The 25,309-nt window shown below is 47.6% G+C and overlaps 1 protein-coding gene across 1 annotated transcript in view; it reads right to left on the reverse strand.

The window, feature by feature from the left end:
* RANBP9 (RAN binding protein 9) overlaps positions 1–25,309 on the reverse strand; it is a 67,678-nt gene that overhangs the window by 30,107 nt on the left and 12,262 nt on the right. The window contains exon 2 of the mRNA XM_040432516.1: positions 182–293. Coding sequence (XP_040288450.1) covers positions 182–293 — 112 coding nt within the window. The remainder of the gene's footprint in view (positions 1–181; positions 294–25,309) is intronic.

Consider the following 25,309-nt stretch of genomic DNA (forward strand, 5'->3'; position numbering starts at 1 on the left):
ATAATAATTCAAGCTCGCTGAATTTTTCCCCACAAAACTATCGATCTGCTCAGCTCCTCCTGCTCTATAACCTGCTGCCTGCAGACTGCACTGCATTTTACGGCGACATGTTCTCTTTCGGTAAAACAATGGTCCTGAATTACAATCATTATTTCCAGAGAATTGGTTACAGAATACTTACCCATCTCTCCCCTTACTGATAATTTTCACTTCAAAATAGTATATGCCACATGCTGCTGGAATAGGATGTGTAGCCCGCACTGAGGCGGCATCTCTTGAGGTTTTTCCATGTCCTGTACAGGAAAGAAACACAGAATTATTTAGTGGAATTTTTATTATTAGATACATAAAATGTGGTGCAAAATGAGCCTGTCAACAGAAAACATGTCACCTTTTAGGCCTCTTTCACACGAGCGAGTTTTCCGCGCGGGTGCAATGCATGACGTGAACGAATAGCACCCGCACCGAATCCTGACAAATTCATTTCAATGGGTCTGTGTACTAATCACTTCTGCGTTGCACGAGAATCGCAGCATGTTCTATATTCAGCGTTTTTCACGCAGCCATGACCCCATAGAAGTGAATGGGGGCTTCAGTAAAAAAAAACACGCATTGTTAGGGCTTGTTCACATGAACGTATGTGTTCCGTTACGTGCATTGGGCACCACAATTTGTGGTCCCCAAAGCACAGATAACGTTCGTGCAGGCTCCGTTCCGGAAAAAGATACAGCAAGTTCTAACTTTTTGCGAAATGGAAGTACGGAACGGAATCCCATGGAAGCACTGCATAGTGCTTCCGCAGCGTTCCGTATCTCTGGATTTGTGGACCCATTGAAGTGAATGCGGAACGGTGTCCGTGTATTGCGGATCCGCATATGCGGTCTGCAATACGGAAACGGAACACATACGTTTGTGTGAACAAGCTCTTTGGCCTCATGCACACGACCGTTGTTTTATTCCGTGTCCGTTGCGCCGTTTTTCTGCGGACCCATTGATTTTCAATGGATCCATTGAAAACTAGGCTAATGCACCGTTTGCCATCTGCGTCCGTGATCCGTGGTTCCAGTTCGTAAAAAAAAATATAACCTGTCCTATTATTTTCGCGGAAAACGGTTCGCGGACCCATTCAAGTCAATGGGACCGCTAAAAAACGTGGAGGCACACTAGATTGTCTTCCGCGTGTCCGTTTTTTTCCTATTATTTGCATGGCAAACCTGTCTTAGACTTTTTTTTACATTCCTTTATGTCTGGTGGTCCTCCGAAAATAAAAGGAAGACACACGGAAACGGATCACCATTTTGCGGAACGGAACACAACAACGGTCGTGTGCATGGGGCCTAATCCGGATGTTTTTCACTGATGGTTGCTAGCAGATGTTTGTAAACCTTCAGGGTTTTTTTCACATGCGTGAATAACGCATTGCAACAGCGCGGGGAAAAAAAATTAACTAATGAACGCAATCACAGACAAAACTGATTGAACTTTCTTGCAAAATGGTGCGAGTTTTTACTGAACGCACCCTGAGGCAATCCGCATCGTTCGTATGAAAGAGGCCTTACAGTGGTCTACCCACAAGCAGCAGAAAAAGGCTGCCATAAAAGGGTGGCAGCCTGCAGGCTTCTTCTGCTCCATCGCAGGTGGACATGCTCATTAAGAGACTAGCCTAGATTTACAATCAGTTAGGCCTCATGCACACGACTATATTTTGCATTTGCGTCCAATCTGCATCTTTTGTGGACATTACATGTCAACCGTGTGCTGTCCGCATCCGTATGCCAATTTCACAAATTATGGAACATGTCCTATTGAAGTCTCAGTAGTGGACAAGTATTCTAGTAATGGGAGTAAAAAAATAAAATAAAGGTGCATATCGCACATGGAAGGCATCCATATTTTCCAGATCCATGGTTTGCGGACCAAAATACGGAGACAGTTGTCTGCATGAAGAAGTCTATAAATGTTCCAGAATTATCACAGTGGCCCAGGCTGTATGATAAATCTGGTGCATCTACTGTATAGACTTTCTATCTAAAGGCTCAGGGCAGCTATTAGTTTTCATACTAGTGGTTTCACACAAATTTTTTGGGAAAATAAAAAACTGCAGTTTTTGTGGCATTTTTTGATGCAGTCCTTTGAGCCAAAGCCAAAAGTGTATTCAAATTGAATGGGAACTTAAAAGAGGGGCTTCTACTTCTGCATCCTGCATGATCCACTTCTGGCTGCGGCTCAAAAACGGCCACAATAAGCTGCGAGTGACACCACTCTTGGCTTCTTCTTAAAAACTGAAATTTTGACGCATTTAGGCACAAAAAGTCATTTTAGGTCACGGCTCCTTTGCTGCTAAGCCACGTCCCCTCACTGTGCGCAGTAAAACAACTGTGTAAAACACAAGATGCAACATTTAACACTACAAAATTGTAGACAAATCGAGGCTCAGAGTCCACAATCTGGACCAGTGATTCAGAAGATAGATGTTCACACAATTTCTTAATATGCAGGCACGGGTTTATCTTCAGACCATTTGTCGATCACATAGTTATGCTGGGTGTCATTAAAGAGGACCTTTCACCGCTCCGGACATTCCTGTTTTAATACACTGCTCAAAAAAATAAAGGGAACACTTAAACAACACAATGTAACTCCAAGTCAATCACAATTCTGTGAAATCAAACTGTCCACTTAGAAAGCAACACTGAGTGACAATCAATTTCACATGCTGTTGTGCAAGTGGAATAGACAACAGGTGGAAATTATAGGCTATTAGCAAGACACCCCAATAAAGGAGTGGTTCTGCAGGTGGTGATCACAGACCACTTCTCAGTTCCTATGCTTCCTGGCTGATGTTTTGGTCACTTTTGAATGCTGGCGGTGCTTTCACTCGTGTGGGTTGTAGACTCCGTCTCATGCTACCACTAAAGTGGCTCAGGTAGTGCAGCTTATCCAGGATGGCACATCAATGCGAGCTGTGGCAAGAAGGTTTGCTGTGTCTGTCAGCGTAGTGTCCAGAGCATGGAGGCGCTACCAGGAGACAGGCCAGTACATCGGGAGACGTGGAGGAGGCCGTAGGAGGGCAACAACCCAGCAGCAGGACCGCTACCTCCGCCTTTGTGCAAGGAGGAACAGGAGGAGCACTGCCAGAGCCCTGCAAAATGACCTCCAGCAGGCCACAAATGTGCATGTGTCTGCTCAAACGGTCAGAAACAGACTTCATGAGGGTGATATGAGGGCCAGACGTCCACAGGTGGGGGTTGTGCTTACAGCCCAACACCGTGCAGGACGTTTGGCATTTGCCAGAGAACACCAAGATTGGCAAATTCGCCACTGGTGCCCTGTGCTCTTCACAGATGAAAGCAGGTTCACACTGAGCACATGTGATGTACGTGACAGTCTTGAGACGCTGTGGAGAACGTTCTGCTGCCTGCAACATCCTCCAGCATGACTGGTTTGGCATTGGGTCAGTAATGGTGTGGGGTGACATTTCTTTGGAGGGCCGCACAGCCCTCCATGTGCTCGCCAGAGGTAGCCTGACTGCCATTAGGTACTGAGATGAGATCCTCAGACCCCTTTTGAGACCACATGCTGGTGCGGTTGACCCTGGGTTCCTCCTAATGCAAGACAATGCTAGACCTCATGTGGCTGGAGTGTGTCAGCAGTTCCTGCAAGACGAAGGCATTGATGCTATGGACTGGCCCGTCTGTTCCCTAGACCTGAATCCAATTGAGCACATCTGGGACATCATGTCTCGCTCTATCCACCAACGTCACGTTGCACCACAGACTGTCCAGGAGTTGGCAGATGCTTTAGTCCAGGTCTGGGAGGAGATCCCTCAGGAGACCGTCCGCCACCTCATCAGGAGCATGCACAGGCGTTGTAGGGAGGTCATACAGGCACGTGGAGGCCACACACACTACTGAGCCTCATTTTGACTTGTTTTAAGGACATTACATCAAAGTTGGATCAGCCTGTAGTGTGTTTTTCCACTTTAATTTTGAGTGTGACTCCAAATCCAGACCTCCATGGGTTGAAAATTTGATTTCCATATTTTTATTTTTGCGTGATTTTGTTGTCAGCACATTCAACTATGTAAAGAACAAAGTATTTCAGAAGAATATTTAATTAATTCAGATCTAGGATGTGTTATTTTTGTGTTCCCTTTATTTTTTTGAGCAGTGTAGCTCCATGCATTCCGCATGTAATAACAGTTCTGGGCATCTATTCTTATGGCTCTATGTTGTGCCATTCCTTTATTATTTCTACTAGAAGTTATGAACAAATTGCTAGCAGTCTGCAGTAAGGGTACAGAGGGGAGGTAACAAGTTGGGGGGGGGGGGTGTACCTGCACAGACTCACTCTAGCCAATTAGTGCTGCCATTGTCAGACTGTGCAGTTATAACCCCCCAACTAGTTACCACCCCTTTGTACCCTTACTGCAGACTGCTAGCAATTCAGTCATAACTTCTAGTGCAAATAATAAAGGAATGGCACAACAGAGTCATAAGAATAGATGCTCCAGAATTGTTATTACTTGGGGAATGCATGAAGCTATTAAAACATGTCAGGAGTGGTGACAGGTCCTCTTTAATAGATAGGCCAGAATTCCGGAATATTAAGTTGAATGAAATACCGTCAGCCAGCTATAGCGCTTCTAGCATGTAGTTGTTTCTATAGTGTACAACCAAGACACTAATAAGAAGGTACATCATCCACAGTGTAACCTACAATTACAGGGAACCTGTCACTATAAAAATGTAAAGTAAGCTACAGGCCGCAGGTTATAGAGCAGGAGCTGATCAGACCGATTATAGTTTTATAGGAAAAGATTCAGGATAACTTGTATTTTATACATTTATATTCCTGCTCATTCTGGGCTGTGAAGTCAAGGAGACGGTCCTATCAGCTGTCTCTGTATACACAGTCATAGAGGGAAGGCTGTCAGTCAATGATAGGACCTCCTCCTTGACTTCAAAGCCCAAAATGAGCAGGGATATAAATGTAAAAAAAATACAAGTTAGGCCTCATGCACACGACCGTTGTTTTATTCCGTGTCCGTTGTTCCGTTTTTCGTGAATTTCTGCGGACCCATTGACTTTCAATGGGTCCGTTGAAAACTCGGCTAATGCACAGTTTGTCATCCGCGTCCGTGATCCGTGGTTCCAGTCCGTCAAAAAAATATAACCTGTCTTTTTCGTGTCCGCGCGTCTGTTTTTTTTCCTATCATTTGCATGGCAAACTTGACTTAGACTTTTTTTTTTTTACTTTCCTTCATGTCTGGTGATCCTCCAAAAATAAAGGAAGACACACGGAAACAAAAACGGATCACAGAACAACGGAACCCCATTTTGCGGAACGGAACACAACAACGGTCGTGTGCATGAGGCCTTATCCTGAATCTTTTCATATAAAACTATATATCAATCTGCTCAGCTCCTCCTGCTCTATAACCTGCTGCCTGCAGCTCAGATACCATGTTCAACCTGACAAGGTCCCATTAAATCTTCCACTACAAGCACAGAGAAGAGCACATGCATAAAAACCACAATTGTCCTAAGTCTTTTGGACTCTAGGGGCCCCTTTACATGGCCCAATGGAGCAGGCGATTGCTGGGAGGAGACTTTTTTTTTTTTACAGACAACTGCCCGCTTGTGAGTGGAGGCGAAAGCTGTAGTTACATGCAGCAATCGCCTTAACTGTATGGGTAGGAGCAATGGCTACTGCTATCGCTCATCCCCATACAGATTCATTGGGGGTCATTTATCAAACTGGTGTAAACTTTCATTTTAGACAGCTCCTTTGGAAAATGAAAGGAGGAATCTGATTGGTTGCTATGGGCAACTAGGCCAGTTCTACTTTACACCAGTTTGATAAATGACCCCATTGGATCGCTGTTTAGACAGGACAATCTGCTGCCCACAAACGATGATTGAGGTGTCCGCATGAACGATTGTTTCAGTGGATGAACAAGAGTTTCGCTCGTTCACAGGCAAATTATCAGGAACGTTCATCCCCGATTATCTGCTCGAAAATCAGGCAGTGTAAAAGAGCCTTAAAAGAGTTGGGCTACTTTCACATCTGTGTTTTCAATTCCGCTATCATAGGATCTCAATAGCGGAAGAAAACACTTCAGTTTTGTTCCCATTCGTTGCCAATGGGGACAAAACTGAACGAAACGGAGTGCACCAGAATACATTCCGTTCCGTTTGGTTGAAACCCCATCACGGACAGAAAAATGTTGCAAGCAGCGTTTTTCTGTCCGCGATGTGTTGCGGAGCAAGACAGATCCATCCTGACACACAATGTAAGTCAATGGGGACAGATCCATTTTCACTGACACAATATGGCACAATAGAAAACGGATCCGTCCCCCATTGACTTTCAATGGTATTCAAGAAGAATCCTTGGCTACGTTAAAGAGAATACAAACGGATCTGAACGGATGCATGCGGTTGTATTATCTGAATGGATGTGTTTGTGCAGATTCATGACGGATCCGCACCAAACGAGAGTGTGAAAGTAGCCTTAGTAACCATCAGTGAAAAACGCATTGCATCCGCACTTGATTCTGGATGCAATGCGTTTTTCACTGAAGCCCCATTAACTTCTATGGGGTCAGAGCTGCGTGAAAAAAATAAAATAAAATACGCTTATGTACACAGACCCATTGAAATGAATAGGTCAGGATTCAGTGCGGGTGCTATGCGTTCATGTCACGCACTGCACCAGTGCGGAAAACTCGCTCGTGTAAAATGGGCCTATGACATCATATACAGCAGTACATGGCAATCTCTTTCTAACAAACATAAACATAAGTAACTGTCAGTTTATTGCTGTGAGGGGCCGATATATTTTTCAAAGTAATGAACATGATAATAGTAGGTGTAGAATTGAGCAGGGCTGTGGAGTCAGAGTCGAGAGGTCTGAGGCAATTTTTGGTACCTGGAGTCGGCAAAAAATGAACCGACTTCGACTCCTACTAGATTTAAATTGGAATAAAAAAAAAAATGCAAAGTTTAAATGTCCCAATTCACAAAAAGTTTTAATTAATTACCGTATTTTTCGCCCTATAAGACGCACCCGCCCATAAGACGCACCTAGGTTTTTGAGGAGGAAAATAAGAAAAAAAATATTTTGAACCAAAAGGTGTGCTTTTGGTGGGTTTTCAACTAATGGTGGTCTGTGGATGGCACTGTTATGGGGGGCACCTGTGGATGGCACTGTTATGGGGGGCACCTGTGGATGGCACTGTAATGGGGGGCACCTGTGGATGGCACTGTAATGGGGGGCACCTGTGGATGGCACTGTAATGGGGGGCACCTGTGGATGGCACTGTAATGGGGGGCACCTGTGGATGGCACTGTAATGGGGGGCACCTGTGGATGGCACTGTAATGGGGGGCACCTGTGGATGGCACTGTAATGGGGGGCACCTGTGGATGGCACTGTAATGGGGGGCACCTGTGGATGGCACTGTAATGGGGGGCACCTGTGGATGGCACTGTAATGGGGGGCACCTGTGGATGGCACTGTAATGGGGGGCGCCTGTGGATGGCACTGTAATGGGGGGCGCCTGTGGATGGCACTGTAATGGGGGGCATCTGTGGATGGCACTGTAATGGGGGGCATCTGTGGATGGCACTGTAATGGGGGGCATCTGTGGATGGCACTGTTATGGGGGGCATCTGTGGATGGCACTGTTATGGGGGCATCTGTGGATGGCACTGTTATGGGGGCATCTGTGGATGGCACTGTGTAGTGAATGGGGGCCGGCATCTGTTTCTGTAATGGCAGCGGGGCCCGGTGCCTGCTTCATTCATAAAGTGGGCGGAGCAGGCGCGTGACGTAGTGAGCTACGCTACGAGTGCCCACCCGGCCTCCTGACTGCTAAGAAGTTAGTAGTAAGTAGTACAGCGCTAGATTTAAGATTATTGGAATACTTTAACAATACCCACAAGTCAGATATGATTACCATATACTACAGTGAGCGGGGCCCGGTGTAGTAGAATACAGTGACTGCACCGGGCCCCGCTGCCATTACAGAAACAGATGCCGGCCCCCAGCCCCTCCTCCCTCAGCCTATTAACCGGATGGTCGCAGCATTCGCCCCATAAGACGCACTGCTATTTTTCCCCCACTTTTGCGAAAAATACTGTACTTCTCTACTGTAAGAATAAAGGCCAATGCATGCAGTGCGTCACGTTACTGCAAAACGAACACGTTAAGTGACCATGAAGAAGCATGCTTTTCACATGCTTCACTATATGGCACGCATCGCACAGTTAAGGAGCGGCAATACTTATACTTTCCGCTGTTACAGGGAACGCAACGCCCATGGTTAACCTCGCCTCTCACTGATAACTGATAAGTAAATATGTTTTTTGCAGGACTAGACACTTGTATAAGTGAAGGGAATGGATAGTCAATAGCTCAAGACTGAAGCTGTAAACCATTCGAAAAACTGCTGTCATTCAGCTAAGGCTATAAAACCTTGTAAACTCAGATTGTTAGCTTAAATTTTAAACATGACTATGGGATTCTACTAGGGAAATCATGTTTTACAATAAATGCCCCGTCCTGGATCCTCGCACTGCCCTATCTACAGCAGAAGATCAGCACACAAAGGAGAAGGCAGTGGCTCCTAGCCAGTAGTTCTGTGGTAATGACATGTATGTTGCCTTTTTTTCCTTCAAGGAATGTAAAAAAAAAAAAATTTGCATATTAAATACAGAGGAGTCGGAGTCGAAAGTACCAAAAACTGAGGAGTCGGAGCATTTATCTACCGACTCCACAGCCCTGGAATTGAGATGCAATTTAATAGCTCTATTGTTCTCTTGACAGGCCTAGATAAATTTCCACAGTGTAAGGGCTGTATTAGACCTGCTTATGGTCGGCCAGATCATTGCTGATGAGAATTCGTAGGAACACTTATTAGCGATGATCTAGCTGTGTATTACCGCCCTAAAAGTGCCGCCGATTACCCGATGAAGAAGCAAATGCTCTTTCATCGGGCATTTGCAATTTTTAAGCATGCTTAAAAATCATCGTTTGCTGGCAGCAGATCCTGCAGTCTAATCACGACCTGCTGCCGGCAAATAATGATTTTGTAAGGGGACAAGCAACGGCATTAGAGATTGCTCCTCCCTATACTGTGGAGGAGATCGATGCACGTAATAGCAGAAGTCTCCTGCACTAACGAGCAGACGATTGACAAATCGCCTGCAAAATCTGAAGGTCTAATACAGGCGTAATGTGTGATGCTGTAAGTACACTACACAAGGCTCACTCTCTGGTCATAGTCATGGTCTGACTGAGAAAGATAAGCAAGACTGTCTGGTTAAGAGGTTGTTAATATACAGTCAGGTCCATAAATATTAGGACATCTACACAATTCTAACATTTTTGGCTCTATACACCACCACAATGGATTTGAAATGAAACAAACGAACAAGATGTGCTTTAACTGCAGACTGTCAGCTTGAATTTGAGGGTATTTACATCCAAATCAGGTGAACGGTGTAGGAATTACAACAGTTTGCATATGTGCCTCCCACTTGTTAAGAAACCAAAAGTAATGGGACAATTGGCTTCTCAGCTGTTCCATGGCCCGGTGTGTGTTATTCCCTCATTATCCCAATTACAATGAGCAGATAAAAGGTCCAGAGTTCATTTCAAGTGTGCTATTTGCATTTGGAATCTGTTGCTGTCAACCCTCAAGATGAGATCCAAAGAGCTGTCACTATCAGTGAACGAAGCCATCATTAGGCTGAAAAAGGAGACTTTTGTATTACTTACCAGTAAAGTCTCTTTCTCGCTCTTCCTTGGGGGACACAGGAAACCATGGGTATAGCTCTGCTCCCTAGGAGGCGTGACACTAAGTGAAAGCTGTAAGCCCCTCCTCCATCAGCTATACCCTTCACCCTGGAGAAGAGACTGCCAGTTGCGTGTCCAAGTAGTGAAAGATAACCACCAACTGGAAAAAAGAACTGTCGAGACCCAACGGGGGCAACCAAGCCGGAACCACAACTGTAACCCAAATGAAGGGCGGGTGCTGTGTCCCCCAAGGAAGAGCGAGAAAGAGACTTTACTGGTAAGTAATACAAAAGTCTCCTTTTCTCGCCCATATTCCTTGGGGGACACAGGAAACCATGGGACGTTCCAGAGCAGTCCCAGAAGGGAGGGACCAGAACAAACTAGACCAACACCAGAGGCATCAATCAACTGCCGCCTGCAACACCAGACGGCCTAAAGCAGCGTCAGCCGACGCATGAGTATTCACCCTGTAGAACTTGGTGAAGGTGTGCAAGGAGGACCAAGTGGCCGCCTTGCAAATCTGCTCCGTAGAAGCCCGATTCCTCTGAGCCCAGGAAGCCCCGACCGCTCTAGTGGAGTGAGCGGTAACACCGAGGGGCGGAACTTTGCCCTTGGCGAGATAAGCCTCAGTAACAGCCATCTTGACAAAACGGGCGATAGCAACTTTGGATGCCGCCATCCCTCTGCGCGACCCCTCCGGAACCACAAAGAGCGAGTCAGTACGCCTGAAAGAGCTGGTTACCTCCAGGTAAACCTTGAGCGCCCTGACAACGTCCAGGCGATGAAGCTTCCTCTCCCGCGGGTGGGAAGGGGAAGGACACAAAGAGGGGAGAACGATGTCCTCGTTCAGATGAAAGGCGGAGACCACCTTAGGAAGGAAGGAAGGGACCTGACGAAGAACCACCTTGTCCTGGTGGAACACTAGGAAAGGTTCCAGATAGGAGAGTGCAGCCAATTCGGACACCCTCCGAAGAGAGGTGACGGCTACAAGGAAAATAACCTTGCAGGACAGAAGTCGCAAGGAAACCGTCCGCAGAGGCTCGAAAGGAGAAGCCTGGAGCGCTGAGAGAACCAGGTTCAGGTCCCAGGGCGGTACCGGAGGGCGGTACGGGGGAACCGCGTGAGCCACGCCCTGAAGGAAGGTCTTGACAGGACCAAGGGGGGCCAGTGGGCGCTGAAACAAAATGGACAGCGCAGACACCTGACCCTTCAAAGAACTAAGGCCCAGACCTTGGGCAAGTCCGCTCTGCAGGAAGGACAAAACGGTGGGGAGAGAAAAGCGGAGCGGAGGAATCCCCAGATCGGCACAGAACCCCAAATAGGTCCTCCAGGTCCTATAATAGATCCTAGAAGAGGACGGCTTACGGGCGCGGATCATGGTGCGGACGACGTCCGCAGAAAAACCCCTACGTGTCAGGACGGTGGTCTCAACAACCACGCCGTCAAACGTAGGGACCTTAAACGCGGGTGGAAGATTAGTCCCTGAGAGAGAAGATCTTCCCTGGCGGGCAGCGGCCAGGGCGCGTCTGCCAGGAGCAGCATGAGGTCGGCATACCAAGACCGGCGGGGCCAGTCCGGAGCGACCAGAATCACCGAGACGCCTTCCGCCGCGATCTTCCGAAGGACCTTGGGCAGGAGTGGGATTGGAGGGAATATGTATGGACGCGCGAAGCCTCGCCAAGGAAGAACGAGGGCGTCGGCTCCGCAGGCTCCCGGATCCCTGGCCCTGGACAGATAGGCGGGGACCTTGTGATTGAATTTGGAGGCCATGAGGTCCACGTCCGGTATGCCCCAACGAAGGCAAATGGCCTCGAACACCTCCGGGTGAAGAGACCACTTGCCGGGGTCGACGGTGGTGCGACTGAGGAAGTCCGCCGCCCAATTGTCCACCCCTGGAATAAAAATTGCAGATAGGGCCGGGACGTGGGCTTCCGCCCAACGGAGAATGCTGGTGACCTCCCGCATTGCTGCAGCGCTGCGAGTGCCCCCCTGGTGGTTTATGTACGCCACGGCCGTGGCGTTGTCCGATTGCACACGAACTGGATGACCCTTCAGCAGATGAGTCCAGTGTCGCAGAGACAGAAGGGCCGCTCTCAGCTCCAGGATATTGATCGAGAGTTTGGACTCCGATGGAGACCAAATGCCCTGGACGGATCGGGGAGGAAACACGCCTCCCCAGCCCAAGAGACTGGCATCGGTTGTAACCACCAACCAGTTGAGCGGCAGAAAGGACCTGCCCAGAAGAGGGGACTGCAACCACCAGCGGAGAGATGACCGCACCGGAGGCGATAGATGGAAGGGATGATCCAGAGACTCCGGCGATTTGTCCCAGGAGGAGAGGATCGCCCGTTGGAGAGGGCGGGAGTGAAACTGCGCAAATGGGATCGCCTCGAAGCAGGCAACCATCTGCCCCAAGACCCGCATGCAGAAGCGGAAGGACGGTCGACGGTGGAGAAGGAGACCCCGAATCGCCCGACGGAGGATCAGTCGTTTTTCCGAGGGAAGACGTACCTTCGCCGCTCCCGTGTCTAAAAGCATTCCCAGGAAGACCAGTTGTCTGGAGGGAGGAAGGGAGGACTTGGGGAAGTTGATGACCCAACCGAATCTCGCCAGAGTCTCTAGAGTGAGATCCACGCTGGCAACCGCTTGAGAAAGGGACGGAGCCTTGATGAGGATATCGTCCAAGTACGGTAGCAGAAAAACACCCCTGGAACGGAGTAAGGCCAAAACCGGGGCCAGGACCTTGGTGAACACCCGGGGGGCTGTTGCCAGCCCAAAGGGAAGGGCGACAAACTGGAAGTGGAGGTCCCCCACGGCGAATCGGAGGAAGCGATGGTGACACCGGGCTACCGGAACATGGAGGTAGGCATCCTGTATATCGATGGAAGACATGAAATCTCCCTGCTCCAGGGAAGCCACCGCGGAACGGAGGGACTCCATCCGAAACCGTCGAAGGAGGAGAAAACGGTTGAGCTTTTTGAGGTCCAAAATGGGTCGCACCGAACCTCCCTTCTTGGGAACTACAAAGAGGTTCGAATAGAACCCTTGGAACCTTTCCTCTAGAGGAACGGGGGTAATCACCCCCCTGTCCAGTAAGGCTTGAACAGCCGCGGAGAACGCATCCGCGCTTTTCGGGTCCCGCGGGGGGCGGGAGCGAAAGAACCGATCTGGAGGGAAGGACGCAAATTCGATTTTGTATCCGGAGGACACAATTTCGAGAGCCCAGGCGTCGGAGACGTGAGCCATCCAGATGTCCCTGAAAAGGAGGAGCCGGCCCCCCACCCGGGTGGGTGGGGGCGCGCCTTCAGGCAGAGGACTGCTTTGCTGCGGGTGTGCGGGCAGCCTGCGGCCTGCGCCAGGAGGGCTGCGCCCGAAAAAACAGCTTCCTACGCTTATCCTGGGGAGGGGCCGAAGCGGCAGCTGCGGGGGGAGCCCCAGAGGTCCTGCGGGAGGACCGAAAACGAGACGCACCAGGGCGTCCACGGGGGGCGCCCCTGGCTTGGGGTTGAGGAAGATGGGTGCTTTTACCACCCGTGGCCTCCGAAATAAGCTAGTCTAGGCGGACCCCGAAAAGGCGGGAACCCGCAAACGGTAGCCCCGCCAAGGAACGTTTGGAGGCAGCGTCCGCTTTCCAAACCTTCAGCCAGAGCTCCCTCCTGACGGAAACTGCCAGGGCGGAGGAGCGTGCAATAAGGGCTCCCGCATCAAGGGAGGCCTCACAAACAAAATTCCCGGCCCGAATAATAAGCTGGGCCAAGGAACGTAGGTCCTGGATGGGGACGTCCGAGTCCAAATCCTGTTCCAGCTGCGCACCCCAAGCAGAGATTGCTTTACCTGCCCAAGCAGAGGCAAAAACCGGTCTGAGAGCAGAACCGGAGGCAGCAAAAATGCCCTTGGAAAGGGTCTCCATGCGACGGTCCTCCGCTGACTGAAGAGAGGACCCGTCGGGAACAGGGATGGCCGTGTTCTTTGACAGACGGGCCACAGGGGGGTCCACCTTGGGTGGGGACGACCAGGTGGCCACGACATCGGCTGGAAAAGGATAGCAAATGTCCAGCTTCTTGGGATTGACAAAACGGGCGTCCGGGCGAGCCCAAGCCTTAGACACCACGGAGGAGAAATCAGAGTGGATTGGAAAGACTTTTGAGGCCTGCCTGGGTCTGATAAAGGAGACGCTAGCTGCGTCAGAGCTAGGGGGGGTCATCTTGCACCTTAAAGGTGTCACGAATATCAGAGATGAGTTGACCCATCGCTGAGGCTAGCTTGGACGGCAGGGCCGAGTCCATTTCCAAATCTGAAACCGCCAATTCACCTTCAGAGAGCGAATCCTTTGGAGAGGAGAGGCCCGTCTGAGTGCGCACGCGTGGCGGGGAGAGGGAGGCATCCGAGGAGGAGGCTCGCTCTACTCTAAGACGCTTCTGAGAGTGCCTAGCTCGGGAGGGGTCACTAAGAAAGGATGAACCCGCTGCAGCGGCAGAAGCGGTGGACCCGGAGGGCGCGACAGTAAGAGTGGCGTCCTGCGGGGTAGGCGGCCTGTCTATTAGGCGGCCCACGACATGAGTGAGGCTTTCCACGGCCTGGGACAGGGATCTAGCCCAGTCAGGCGGGTCAGAGGAAGCAGGGAGCGACACAGCGGGCGACTGAGGCTGCGGTGGAGCTCGGCATGCAGGACAGTGCGGATCAGACTGCCCCCGGGGAAAGGGTTCCCTACAAGCGGTACAGGCATGGTACCAAGGCTTGGCGGCTGCAGAAGGGTCTGACATGGTGTAAAAAATGTTGCACTTAAAGTGGGAGACCCCAGGGCAAAAGCGGAACGGGGATTACACCCAAGCAACAGTACTGGTGGCACGGAGGGGGGAAGTGTAGCAGCGGTGGGAGGAAGGAAGGGGAGGCTGGAGCAGCCACTCTCACCAAACGCTGTCTTCGCCCTCAATCCCTCCAGCAGGGTCGCCCCTTCAGCTACTGGCACCGCAGTGGCAGGAAGCCGGGAGAGGGACTTGGCGTGCGGGCGACCCTTGAGCTGGCGGGACGCAGGGGAGCGAGGCTGCCCTGGTCCACCTTGTCTTCTGTGGGGGAGGCGGCAGTGCGGAATTACCGGCACTGGCGCAACTCAACCCCGGGAGAAACAGAGGGGTCTAATGCGCCTCTGTTGTCCCTGTAAGTAGAAAAAAATCGAATTAAAACAACAAAAAACGCAAAAATAAAAATTATAGGAAAACAACCCTGCATAAGCAGGGGGTGTCTTGCCTCCTTGGACACTAAGCAAAAACTGGTAGTCTCTTCTCCAGGCTGAAGGGTATAGCTGATGGAGGAGGGGCTTACAGCTTTCACTTAGTGTCAGGCCTCCTAGGGAGCAGAGCTATACCCATGGTTTCCTGTGTCCCCCAAGGAATATGGGCGAGAAAACACAACAAACAAACAAATAAATCAGAGAGATAGCAAAAACATTAGGCCTGGCCAAAACAACTTTGTGGAACATTCTTAAAAAGAAGGACCGGTGAGCTCAGCAACACCAAAAGACCTGGAAGATCGCAGAAAACAACTGTGGTGGATGACCGAAGAATTCTTTCCCTGGTGAAGAAAACACCCTTTGCAACAGTTGGCCAGATCAAGAACACTCTCCAGGAGGTAGGTGTATGTGTGTCAAAGTCAACAATCAAGAGAAGACTTCACCAGAGTGAATACAGATGGTTCACCACAAGATGTAAACCATTGGTGAGCCTCAAAAACAGGAAGGCCAGATTAGAGTTTGCCAAACGAAATCTAAAACAGCCTTCACAGTTCTGGAACAACAGCCTATGGACAGATGAGACTAAGATCAACTTGTACCACAGTGATGAGAAGAGTATGGAGAAGGAAAGGAACTGCTCATGATACTAAGCATACCACCTCATCAGTGAAGCATGGTGGTGGTAGTGTCATGACGCGGGCATGTATGGCTGCCAATGGAACTGGTTCTCTTGTATTTATTGATGATGTGACTGCTGACAAAAGCAGCAGGATGAATTCTGAAGTGTTTCGGGCAATATTATCTGCTCATATTCAGCCAAATGTTTCAGAACTCATTGGACAGCGCTTCATAGTGCAGATGGACAATGACCCAAAGCATACTGCAAAAGCAACCAAAGAGTTTTATAAAGGGAAAGAAGTGGAATGTTATGCAATGGCCACGTCAATCACCTGACCTGAATCTGATTGAGCATGAATTTCACTTGCTGAAGACAAAACTGAAGGGAAAATGCCCCAAGAACAAGCAGGAACTGAAGACAGTTGCAGTAGAGGCCTGGCAGAGCATCACCAGGGATGAAACCCAGCATCTGGTGATGTCTATGCGTTCCAGACTTCAGGCTGTAATTGACTGCAAAGGATTTGCAACCAAGTATTAAAAAGTGAAGGTTTGATTTATGATTATTATTATTCTGTCCCATTACTTTTGGTCCCTTAACAAGTAGGAGGCACATATGCAAACTGTTGTAATTCCTACACCGTTCACCTGATTTGGATGTAAATACCCTCAAATTAAAGCTGACAGTCTGCAGTTAAAGCACATCTTGTTTGTTTCATTTCAAATCCATTGTGGTGGTGTATTGATATGGCCCTCATCTTCTGGAGGTGAGAAATGGCAATAAAGCTAAAAAGGTATTGTTCGAATGCTGTTTAAGGGAACTAAAGTGCATTGGTTACAGGTGGTAGAAATATGGGACAGATTCCCTTTAAAGGCAACCTGTCCGCTCCTGTAAGCTACCCACACTGCGTAGTCACTACACTATGCGCCCTCAGTTTCCTACTTTTCAGTGCCACATACAACTGCCACACTTTCTCCACTTTGAAGACAGAGCCTCTAGGTGTAATGGCAACGCCTCCATTGCTCCTAGAGGCTCATTTGCACACACACATATATATATATATATTATACACTTATACACACATACAAACAATTCTTCTCAGTAATGCGGGCACATATGAACATGGGACCAACACAGAGGCCTTCAGCTCCAAGCGCACATGTAACAGGTCAACCAGTTTCATAGGTACAAATCTGCTGACAGATGCTTTAAAAACCTCGTAGAAGTAAAACATTCAGTACACAAATCAATACTAAAGATAATACAGGTAAGGATGTGTTGTGTCTCCTGAAACCAGCATCAAATGCTGCTCCTTCCTTCAGCAGGATTTCTGTAACTGATGGGGCAGTGTAATACATTACATGTACAGATGAGGGAAAGCCCAGCTGCTTCCCACCAAAGACAAAAACAAACTGTGAGGAGAACACCACACCTTCTACACAACCATTGAACATACTGTACTCAGGAAGCCATTTTGTGGAAGCTGACTAAAAATAGCACAGCCACTCTGCGCAGTATAATTTTCTACACTGGAAACGACTGGTTCCACTTACTACTTGGGTGACCTCAAGGAAATGTAACAGAAGCTGCGTGTAACATGAAGACACAATATAATAGTAAGGCTTGTAATATAGAGTGAAATCTCAACGTAAAGTGTGGTGCTTCTAAGGGCTCATGCACACGAACGTATGGGTTCCGTTCCGTGCATTGGGCACCTCAATTTGCGGTCCCCAATGCACGGAGAACGTTTGTGCAGGCTCCGGGACGGATCCAGACCGATTCAACTTGAATGGGTCCGCATCCCTCCGTTCCGCAAAAAGATAGGACATGTTCTATCTTTTTGCGGAACGGAACCCCACAGAAGCAGTGCTTCTGTGGGGTTCCGTTCTGTGCTTCCGTTCCGCATCTCCGGAAATGCACACGGAACGGTGTCAGTTTATTGCGGATCCGCATATGCGGTCCGGAATACGGAAACTGAACGCATACGTTCGTGTGCTTGAGCCCTAAAGGGATGCTTCTACCACAAAGGTGTACGCCTCGCCATAAATTAGGGGCACCCTCCGACAGTCCGTGTGCCTAGATTGAGACTCCCTAACCGGAGAACATTTCAATCGTCATTTATACCCCTTTCCAGGAAATATAGGTTAGTGAAGTTGCCGGGACCCCTCGCTTCCCAATGTCTAGGGCAGTGCAAAAAAACGTGTGACAAAATGTCCCATGAGCATTTAAAAATCTGCAAAAGAGGTCTTGTAACTTTTTTACACCAAACACTGGCCCCCATAATCATAGAACACACTGTTATATAGCAGTCAACATAAATGGTAAGACTGCCTATACAGACAGGTAATCCTTTTGTAAATGTACTGCTGTTGTGAGTGGAAGGTGTAATCTGGTAATCATGGTAGTCCTCTATTGTTCTCTTGATAGGCCTCGATGAAGATGCCCACAGAAGAGTATTGCACTGATGAGATTAATGTGTGGTGTCACTATGGGGGGAAGTTCTCTGGTCACAGTGAGGGTCTGACTGAAAATGTTAAGCAAGACATTGCTGTGATAAAAGTCTAGAGAATGTTAAAGGACAAGGACAAGAAATAAAATACATGGAGCGGCTAAATAATTATATCCACAAAACCATCCACCCGTTTATTATAAAAAATTAAAATACATAGAAGATTCACATATAGATTGTAATATGTAATAAACATTTTAATAGCATAATTTTCAGCATAATGTCCTACATTACACCCTTAAAGGGAACCTCTCACCAGGTTTTTGGATATAGAGCTGAGGACATGGGTTGCTAGATGGCCACTAGCACATCCGCAATACCCAGTCCCCATAGCTCTGTGTGCTTTTATTGTGTAAAAAAACAACTATTTGATACACATGCAAATTAACCTGAGAGGAGTCCTGTACGTGAGATGAGTCAGGGACAGGACTCATCTCAGGTTAATTTGCATATGTATCAAATCGGTTTTTATACACAATAAAAGCACACAGAGCTATGGGGACTGGGTATTGCGGATGTGCTAGCGGCCATCTAGCAACCCATGTCCTCAGCTCTATACACAAAATCCCGGTAAGAGGTTCCCTTTAATCCTTTAGGTTTGCGTGCTTAAAAGGGGTTGCGTCAGGCCCTAGTAACTGTGGGAAAACTTAGTACAAGCCCCAAATGGTCTAAAATAAAATCACATCAGCAGAAAACCCGTCATCATCATCATCAGCATTACCACACAGCACTGACACAATCATCTGCACACGAGCCAACATGCATAGAGGCGTACTATGTCCTGGAAGAAAAAAGAAATAAAAAATGCAGTTCACCCACTCCTCCTCTCCTGTCACGGCAGAGTCGGGAAAGCTCTCCCCCTACACAATACTGTATATTGTCAACCAAAACCAAATTCTCGGCAGGTTCGGCAGACAATACACTGACGTGGATGGGGGCCTTTGGAAAGAGAACAAGTCATGCATTGTATAGCAGTTTATGAGGTCTATTCAGGGGCGGTGCCGTCCTCCGTGTGCTCTTTTTGCATCACTGACAGTACCGGTAACACCCACCATTGTAATAACCACCATAAGACCAGGCCATTCCTTTGTCTGAGGATCATCACAGGAAGCTACAGTCTTGTGAGGGGTCTTACGTGCCTCGAAACAATTCGCAGGATTATGGGGAACATGCAGACATCAATGAACATTACTATAGCAGAAGGGAAGGACAAAATACTGTTGGCCTCATTTATCATGTGGACAAAGTTAAAGGGGTTCCTCTCTGAACCCGGACATAACCCCTTCTTCAGGCAGATCCTCAGGGTGGAGTGCTCCGATGTTCCACTCAGAGGGGCTACCTGGGAGAAGGGGGGGATATGTCCGGGCTCAGCTCTGAAACCGGACAACCCTTTTAATACAAGGCACTTACTAATGTATTGTGATTGTCCATATTGCCTCCATTGCTGGCTTAATTCATTTTTCCATCACATTATACACTGCTACTATAGACAGCTCCCATCCTGGCAATCACAATCCATTAGTAAAGTCCTTGTATTAAATTTCTCTACATGATAAATGCCACTTGCTGAGGTGACACAACCCCTTCAAATGGGTTTTCCAACTTTAACAGAGTGGCCCAGACCTGCCCGACCCAGGGTGGGGGTGATGCTCATCTGATCCTCACCGCCGGATCCGGTCAGTTGTGCTCTCACTTGCGCCCAGGACAACATCCGTCAACACGTGACCGCTGCAGTGCTGACCTGCTCCCCATGGGTCGCGTGACACAGGGGGAACAGGTCACTGCTGCGGCCTGTAATTGCAGCAACATTCACATGTGCCGCCATCGACGGATGTTGTCCTCGGCACATGTGGGGGGCGGAATTGCCGCCCTAGGAAGCCCTACCGACCGGATCCAGTGACGGAGATCAGCCCCACCCTGGGTCGGGCAGGTATGGGCCACTCTTTAAAGCTGCAAAAACATGATGCAGACTGGCAGCGGGATCCGCAGACCCTGTACACGCGATATGTTTATTATGTATAGGTGCGACTTGGCGATTAGTGCCGATTCTCATGTGGATCCTGCTGCCAGACCGCCTCGTGTATGGGCAGTTTTAGGGGCCTTCATACTTGGCAGAAAAATCGGCAGAATAAGATTAGGATGTAGATTTCATTGTGAATTTTGAGGCAGATTTTTGTGTGAATTACATCCACTATAGAAATGAATGCTCAATGGAGACATTCTGCTTTAGCAAATAACATGGAGGAAGTCTTTACGTGAAAGCACCCTTAGGAGCAGGTGGGACCACAACCAAAAACGGTTAATACATTTCGAACATGAATCCCAGGGCCTTGTTTCCACTCAACCAGAGGTCGCACTACATTTTTTCCAGAAGAGTAAAAAATACTCCTCTTAACAATTTTGAGGAGTATTTTTAGCCGAGGAGGAGTACAAATTTTGCGGTAATTCGTATACATAATGCATAGGCCCACATAAGGTTATAAGGCTGATATTTCTGCAGGGAAAGCATTGCTAGTCTCCCAAGCAGAAATAAATGTAGACAATGTTACATTTATCCAACATCATACACTAAACATAAGACCACTGCTGCCATACACTGCGCCCACCTGACGCTGCCATACACTGCGCCCACCTGACGCTGCTATATACATATTACATACACAGATCTACCACATGTCCATTACACAGATAGTTTACTATATACACACAGCTCTGCTACATGGTCCTGTAACCACAATGTAGTGTTTAGTCCAGACTCTGGAGCTGCCCGTGAGGGGAGGGGCTTCTCGGGAGAGGGGTGGGGCTTCCTGTGTGCCGAACCTGGCGGCTTCTGATACAGCGCTCCTGACTAGAAAAAGACCAGGCGTCTATGACACTTGTGCAGGCGTTATTGCGACCTCTGCACTCAACTATACACAAAAACATAGAAAACTGGGGTGCAGAAAAATGGCAGCAGGAGCTCTGGACGGAGGAGTCAATTTGAAACAGAAGCCAGTTTCTTCGCTAAACACCTGGAGAGCGGTATAATAATGGAGGCATCAGTGAAGCATGGTTGCTTGCAAGTTTGTGGTTGCATTTCAGTAAATGGAGTCAGGGATTTAGTCATGAATAATGGTGTCCTCAGTGATGACAAATACAGGCCATCCCCAATACCATAAGTGGGGCATCCGATTAAGGCCTCTTGCACATAACCGTAGGGCTTTTTCAAAGTTTTGCGGTCCGTTTTAAACAGATCAGTTTTTTTGTTTCAATAGTGTTTCCATTTCCATTCCGCCGTTCCGTTTGGTTTTTTGCAGATCGCAAAAGGAAACATGGCATATACAGTAATTACATAGAAAAATTGGGCTGGGCATAAAATTCTCAATAAATTGTTCCGCAAAAACCGGTACAGATACGGATGCATTCCGTATCCGTTCAGTTTTTTTTTTTTTTTTTACAGCCCCATTGACTTGAATGGAGCCACGGAACGTGATTTGCGGGCAATAATAGGACATGTTCTATCTTTGAACGGAACAGAAAACGGAATGCATACGGAGTACATTCCATTTTGTTTGCGGACCCATTGAAATGAATGGTTCCGTATATGGAACGCAAAAAAACTGAACGTAAACGGAAAAAAAAAAAAACTTTGTGTGCAAAAGGTCTTATTCTGCAGGAGGACAATGACCCCAAACATACAGTCATTAAGAACTATCCCCGGTGTAAAGAAGAACAAGGAATCCTGGAAGCGAAGTTATGGCCCCTAGAGAGACCGGATCCTAATAACATCAAGTCTGCCTGGGACTACATGAAGAGACAGAAGGATTTGAGCAAGCCTACATCCACAGATCTATGGTTAGTGCTCCAAGACGTTTGGAACAACCTCCCTGCCGAGTGCCATCAAAATCTGTGTGCAAGTAAGTGTACCTAGAAGAAATGTGCTGTTTTACAGGTAAACGGCGGTCACACCAAATTTTGATTTGACTTAGAGTTCTCTTCATTCACTTTGCATTTTGTGAATTGATAAAAAATACACTTCTATTCTGGAAAGTATTCTTAGGGCTCATGCACACGACCGTTGCCCGTTTTGTGGGGAAACAAAAATACTTTTGCGTGCATGAGAACTTTCCTACACCTGCCTAAAACTTCTACACAGTACTGTACATATATACCAGCAGTTGTATGTATCTTAGCACACACAACACCTATTTTGAGGGCATACGGTCGTGTGCATGAGCCCTAATACTGGGCGCCCTCTTGCCCTGGGCCCCATAGCAGTCGCCCCTGATCACACATCTCTAAAGTCTGTAGGGGTGACACCACACTATTTTTGTAATTTTTGATGTTACCCAGTAGGATCAATGCTGGAAAAAAAGCAGAGCTAAGAAATCCCATGGGATCACAGGTGCTGGGGGCAAATACCACAGTAGGCAACACTGGTTCATAAGGAGACATTTTAAAGGGAACCTGTCACCTCCCAAAACCATCCCAAGCCGCCAGCAGTACCTGCGTGTAGCCAGCAGCGTGTTTCTGATGACGCCTTTCTTCCTGAAGGCAGATGCAGCAAAAGTACTGAAAACGTTCCTTTATCCCCTGCCCGGCGCGCTTCTCCACACATGCTTGAAGTCAAGGGGGCAGCGGCCTTCTTGCTTTAAGTCACGGTAACTGCGCCCCCTTCCCTGCCCCTTCGCTGTAACTGACAGCGCTTATGCAGAGAGTTCGGCAGAACCAGCCAAACTGCCAGTCACAGCGAAGGGGGCATGGTTACCATGACTTGAAGCAAGGAGGCCGCTGCCACCTTGACTTCAAGCATGTGTGGCAGACATTCACGCGTGCCCCATTCAGCACTATTGGACTGCTAGAGGTAGCCAAGTACAACCGCTCAGCTATCTCCAGCAGTCCGCTGAATGGAGTGGTAGCGCTAGTTGGGATTGGCAGGGGCCCCAGCAATCAAAGCCCTGACGATTAGACAGGGGACAAGCTGTTGCAATGTGACAGCCCCTTTAAAGGGAAGCAGCATTCTGCTGTCACAGAGATTGAGACTGCGCCCTCACACAATGCATCACATGTAAGGCCTGCTTATATACTACTTAGATCTGATGGTTTACTACTAGGATTAGCTTGTATTTTTAAGTGTAACACCACTAAATGCAGTTTTCGGTTCATGGAGATATAAACAGAACACAGATGGGGCATGGGATGAGCTAAAAATAAGGAGCAGAGGTCACAAGGAGAAGTCACTACACGTCTGAGCAAAGTATAGCACTAGTGTTACATCTGAGGACAGCTAAGCCATTTACAACACTACCATTTAAATCAGTAGATATATTTGTAAAGGGAAGCTAAACCGACCACAGCATATAATAAATTCACAAAATTGTTTATTTAATAAATATTAGAAAACACACAAGTAAAACCATAGCAGCGGCATGTATACGCAGACAATAGGTCACGGGTCAGAATCCAGACCCCTTGGGTTGTGATAGCCATTCAATCTCTATTATATAGTCAAATAAAAATAATAAATCCCTAATATAGTTAATGTATTAAACTCCCATCCCCTGAGGAAGCTACATGTGAAACGCGCGTCGGGGTTGGAACCACATGGTCGGTAATATTTATTGTAATCAGTACTTCTCTATTGGTGTATATGATATATGGCACTTGTTATGTCTTGTATGCGATAGTCACTCTCTCCTATTGATTACCTATGTTTGCACTGGGAGTTTAATACATTAACTATATTAGTGATTTTTTTTTCATTTTACTATATTATAGGCTTAATAGAGATTGAACGGCTATCACAACCTAAGGGGTCTGGTTTCTGACATGTGAACTATTGTCTGCGTATACATGCCGCTGCTATGGTTTTACTTGTGTGTTTTCTAATATGTATTAAATAAAATATATTTTGAATTTATTATATGCGGTGTTCTGTGGTTTGGTGTGGTATAAGCTTATGTGGTGAGGCACAGCATTGAATTGTGTTTGGGCTGTTTCTATTTGGTGGAAGCTAAGACAAGCCAAAAAAGCTATGAAAATAAACATCACAAATTCAGAAATCTGTCAAACTTTTCTTTCTGATCGAAAGGTTTCCTAGAATGATGATAAAAAATATATATATATATATATATATATATATATATATATATATATATATATATATATATATAATTATTAAGTATTGATATTTTTTGTAGTTTCTTTGTTGTACCACACAATTCCCTATATATAAGACAAAGCAATACAGTAAGGGATGTGCCAATCAGAATGCAATAAATACTTCTGTGAGTGAAGGGTTCTGTCACCGTTCTGTCAGTGGTGCCTTCCAGGCATCAGCAGCCTTCGGCACTCCCGTTGCTGTGAAACCACAACCCCCAGCATGAACGCTTGCTCAGCTGTTCTTATAACTCCCAGAGAAGTGAAAGGAGGATTCTGGGAGATGTCGTTTCAGAATAGCTGGAGTGCAGGAAGTTGCTGATCACAGACCTAGGTATAGATGCCACAGATCACTTCTGCAGAGCCAACTGGCAATCTCCGGCACAGAAAATGGGTGCTACTGAAGTAGGTAATGATTGGCAGATCACAGTCACATCCTGTTAATGTTTAGAGACTACATGAGGAGGCAAGCAAAATCTTGTTACTTAGGTTTTTTTTTTGTTTGTTTGTTTTTTATTGAAGTATTGAGACATCCCAAACCACATCTGTCAAATAAAGCCCTGCCAGACACCTCACAAGCTTGTTGATCCCTGTGTTTCATAGCTCAGCATGACAAGATCAAACACAAATCACCACTGGACTCTTCGGCCAGTATAATACCATACATGCAGGGCTCCAGATGGCGACCAAAATGGTCACCAAAGCGACTTAGAATTGAAAAATGGCGACAAGACTTTGTAGTCTTGTCGCCATTTGCGCCTAGACCCTCCGCTGTTTTGCCTCTTTAAGAAGAAAGGGCTTTCATCCAGCAGACACACGCGAGTTGAACCGACATGGCACGCGCTGCTCCCAGTGCGCGCCATGTTCTCCTCAGCAGCACACGGGAGAAGGAGGCAGTCCCTCCCCCCTGTGCCGCGGCCACCAATGGACTGATAGCAGGGAGGAGGAGTGAAGGGGCTGTGGCTACTGTGCCACCAATGAATATAGTTTATGCGTGAACACAAACACAGGCT

The sequence above is a fragment of the Bufo bufo genome, chromosome 5 (genome assembly GCF_905171765.1).
Source record: "Bufo bufo chromosome 5, aBufBuf1.1, whole genome shotgun sequence".
NCBI lineage: Eukaryota > Metazoa > Chordata > Amphibia > Anura > Bufonidae > Bufo > Bufo bufo.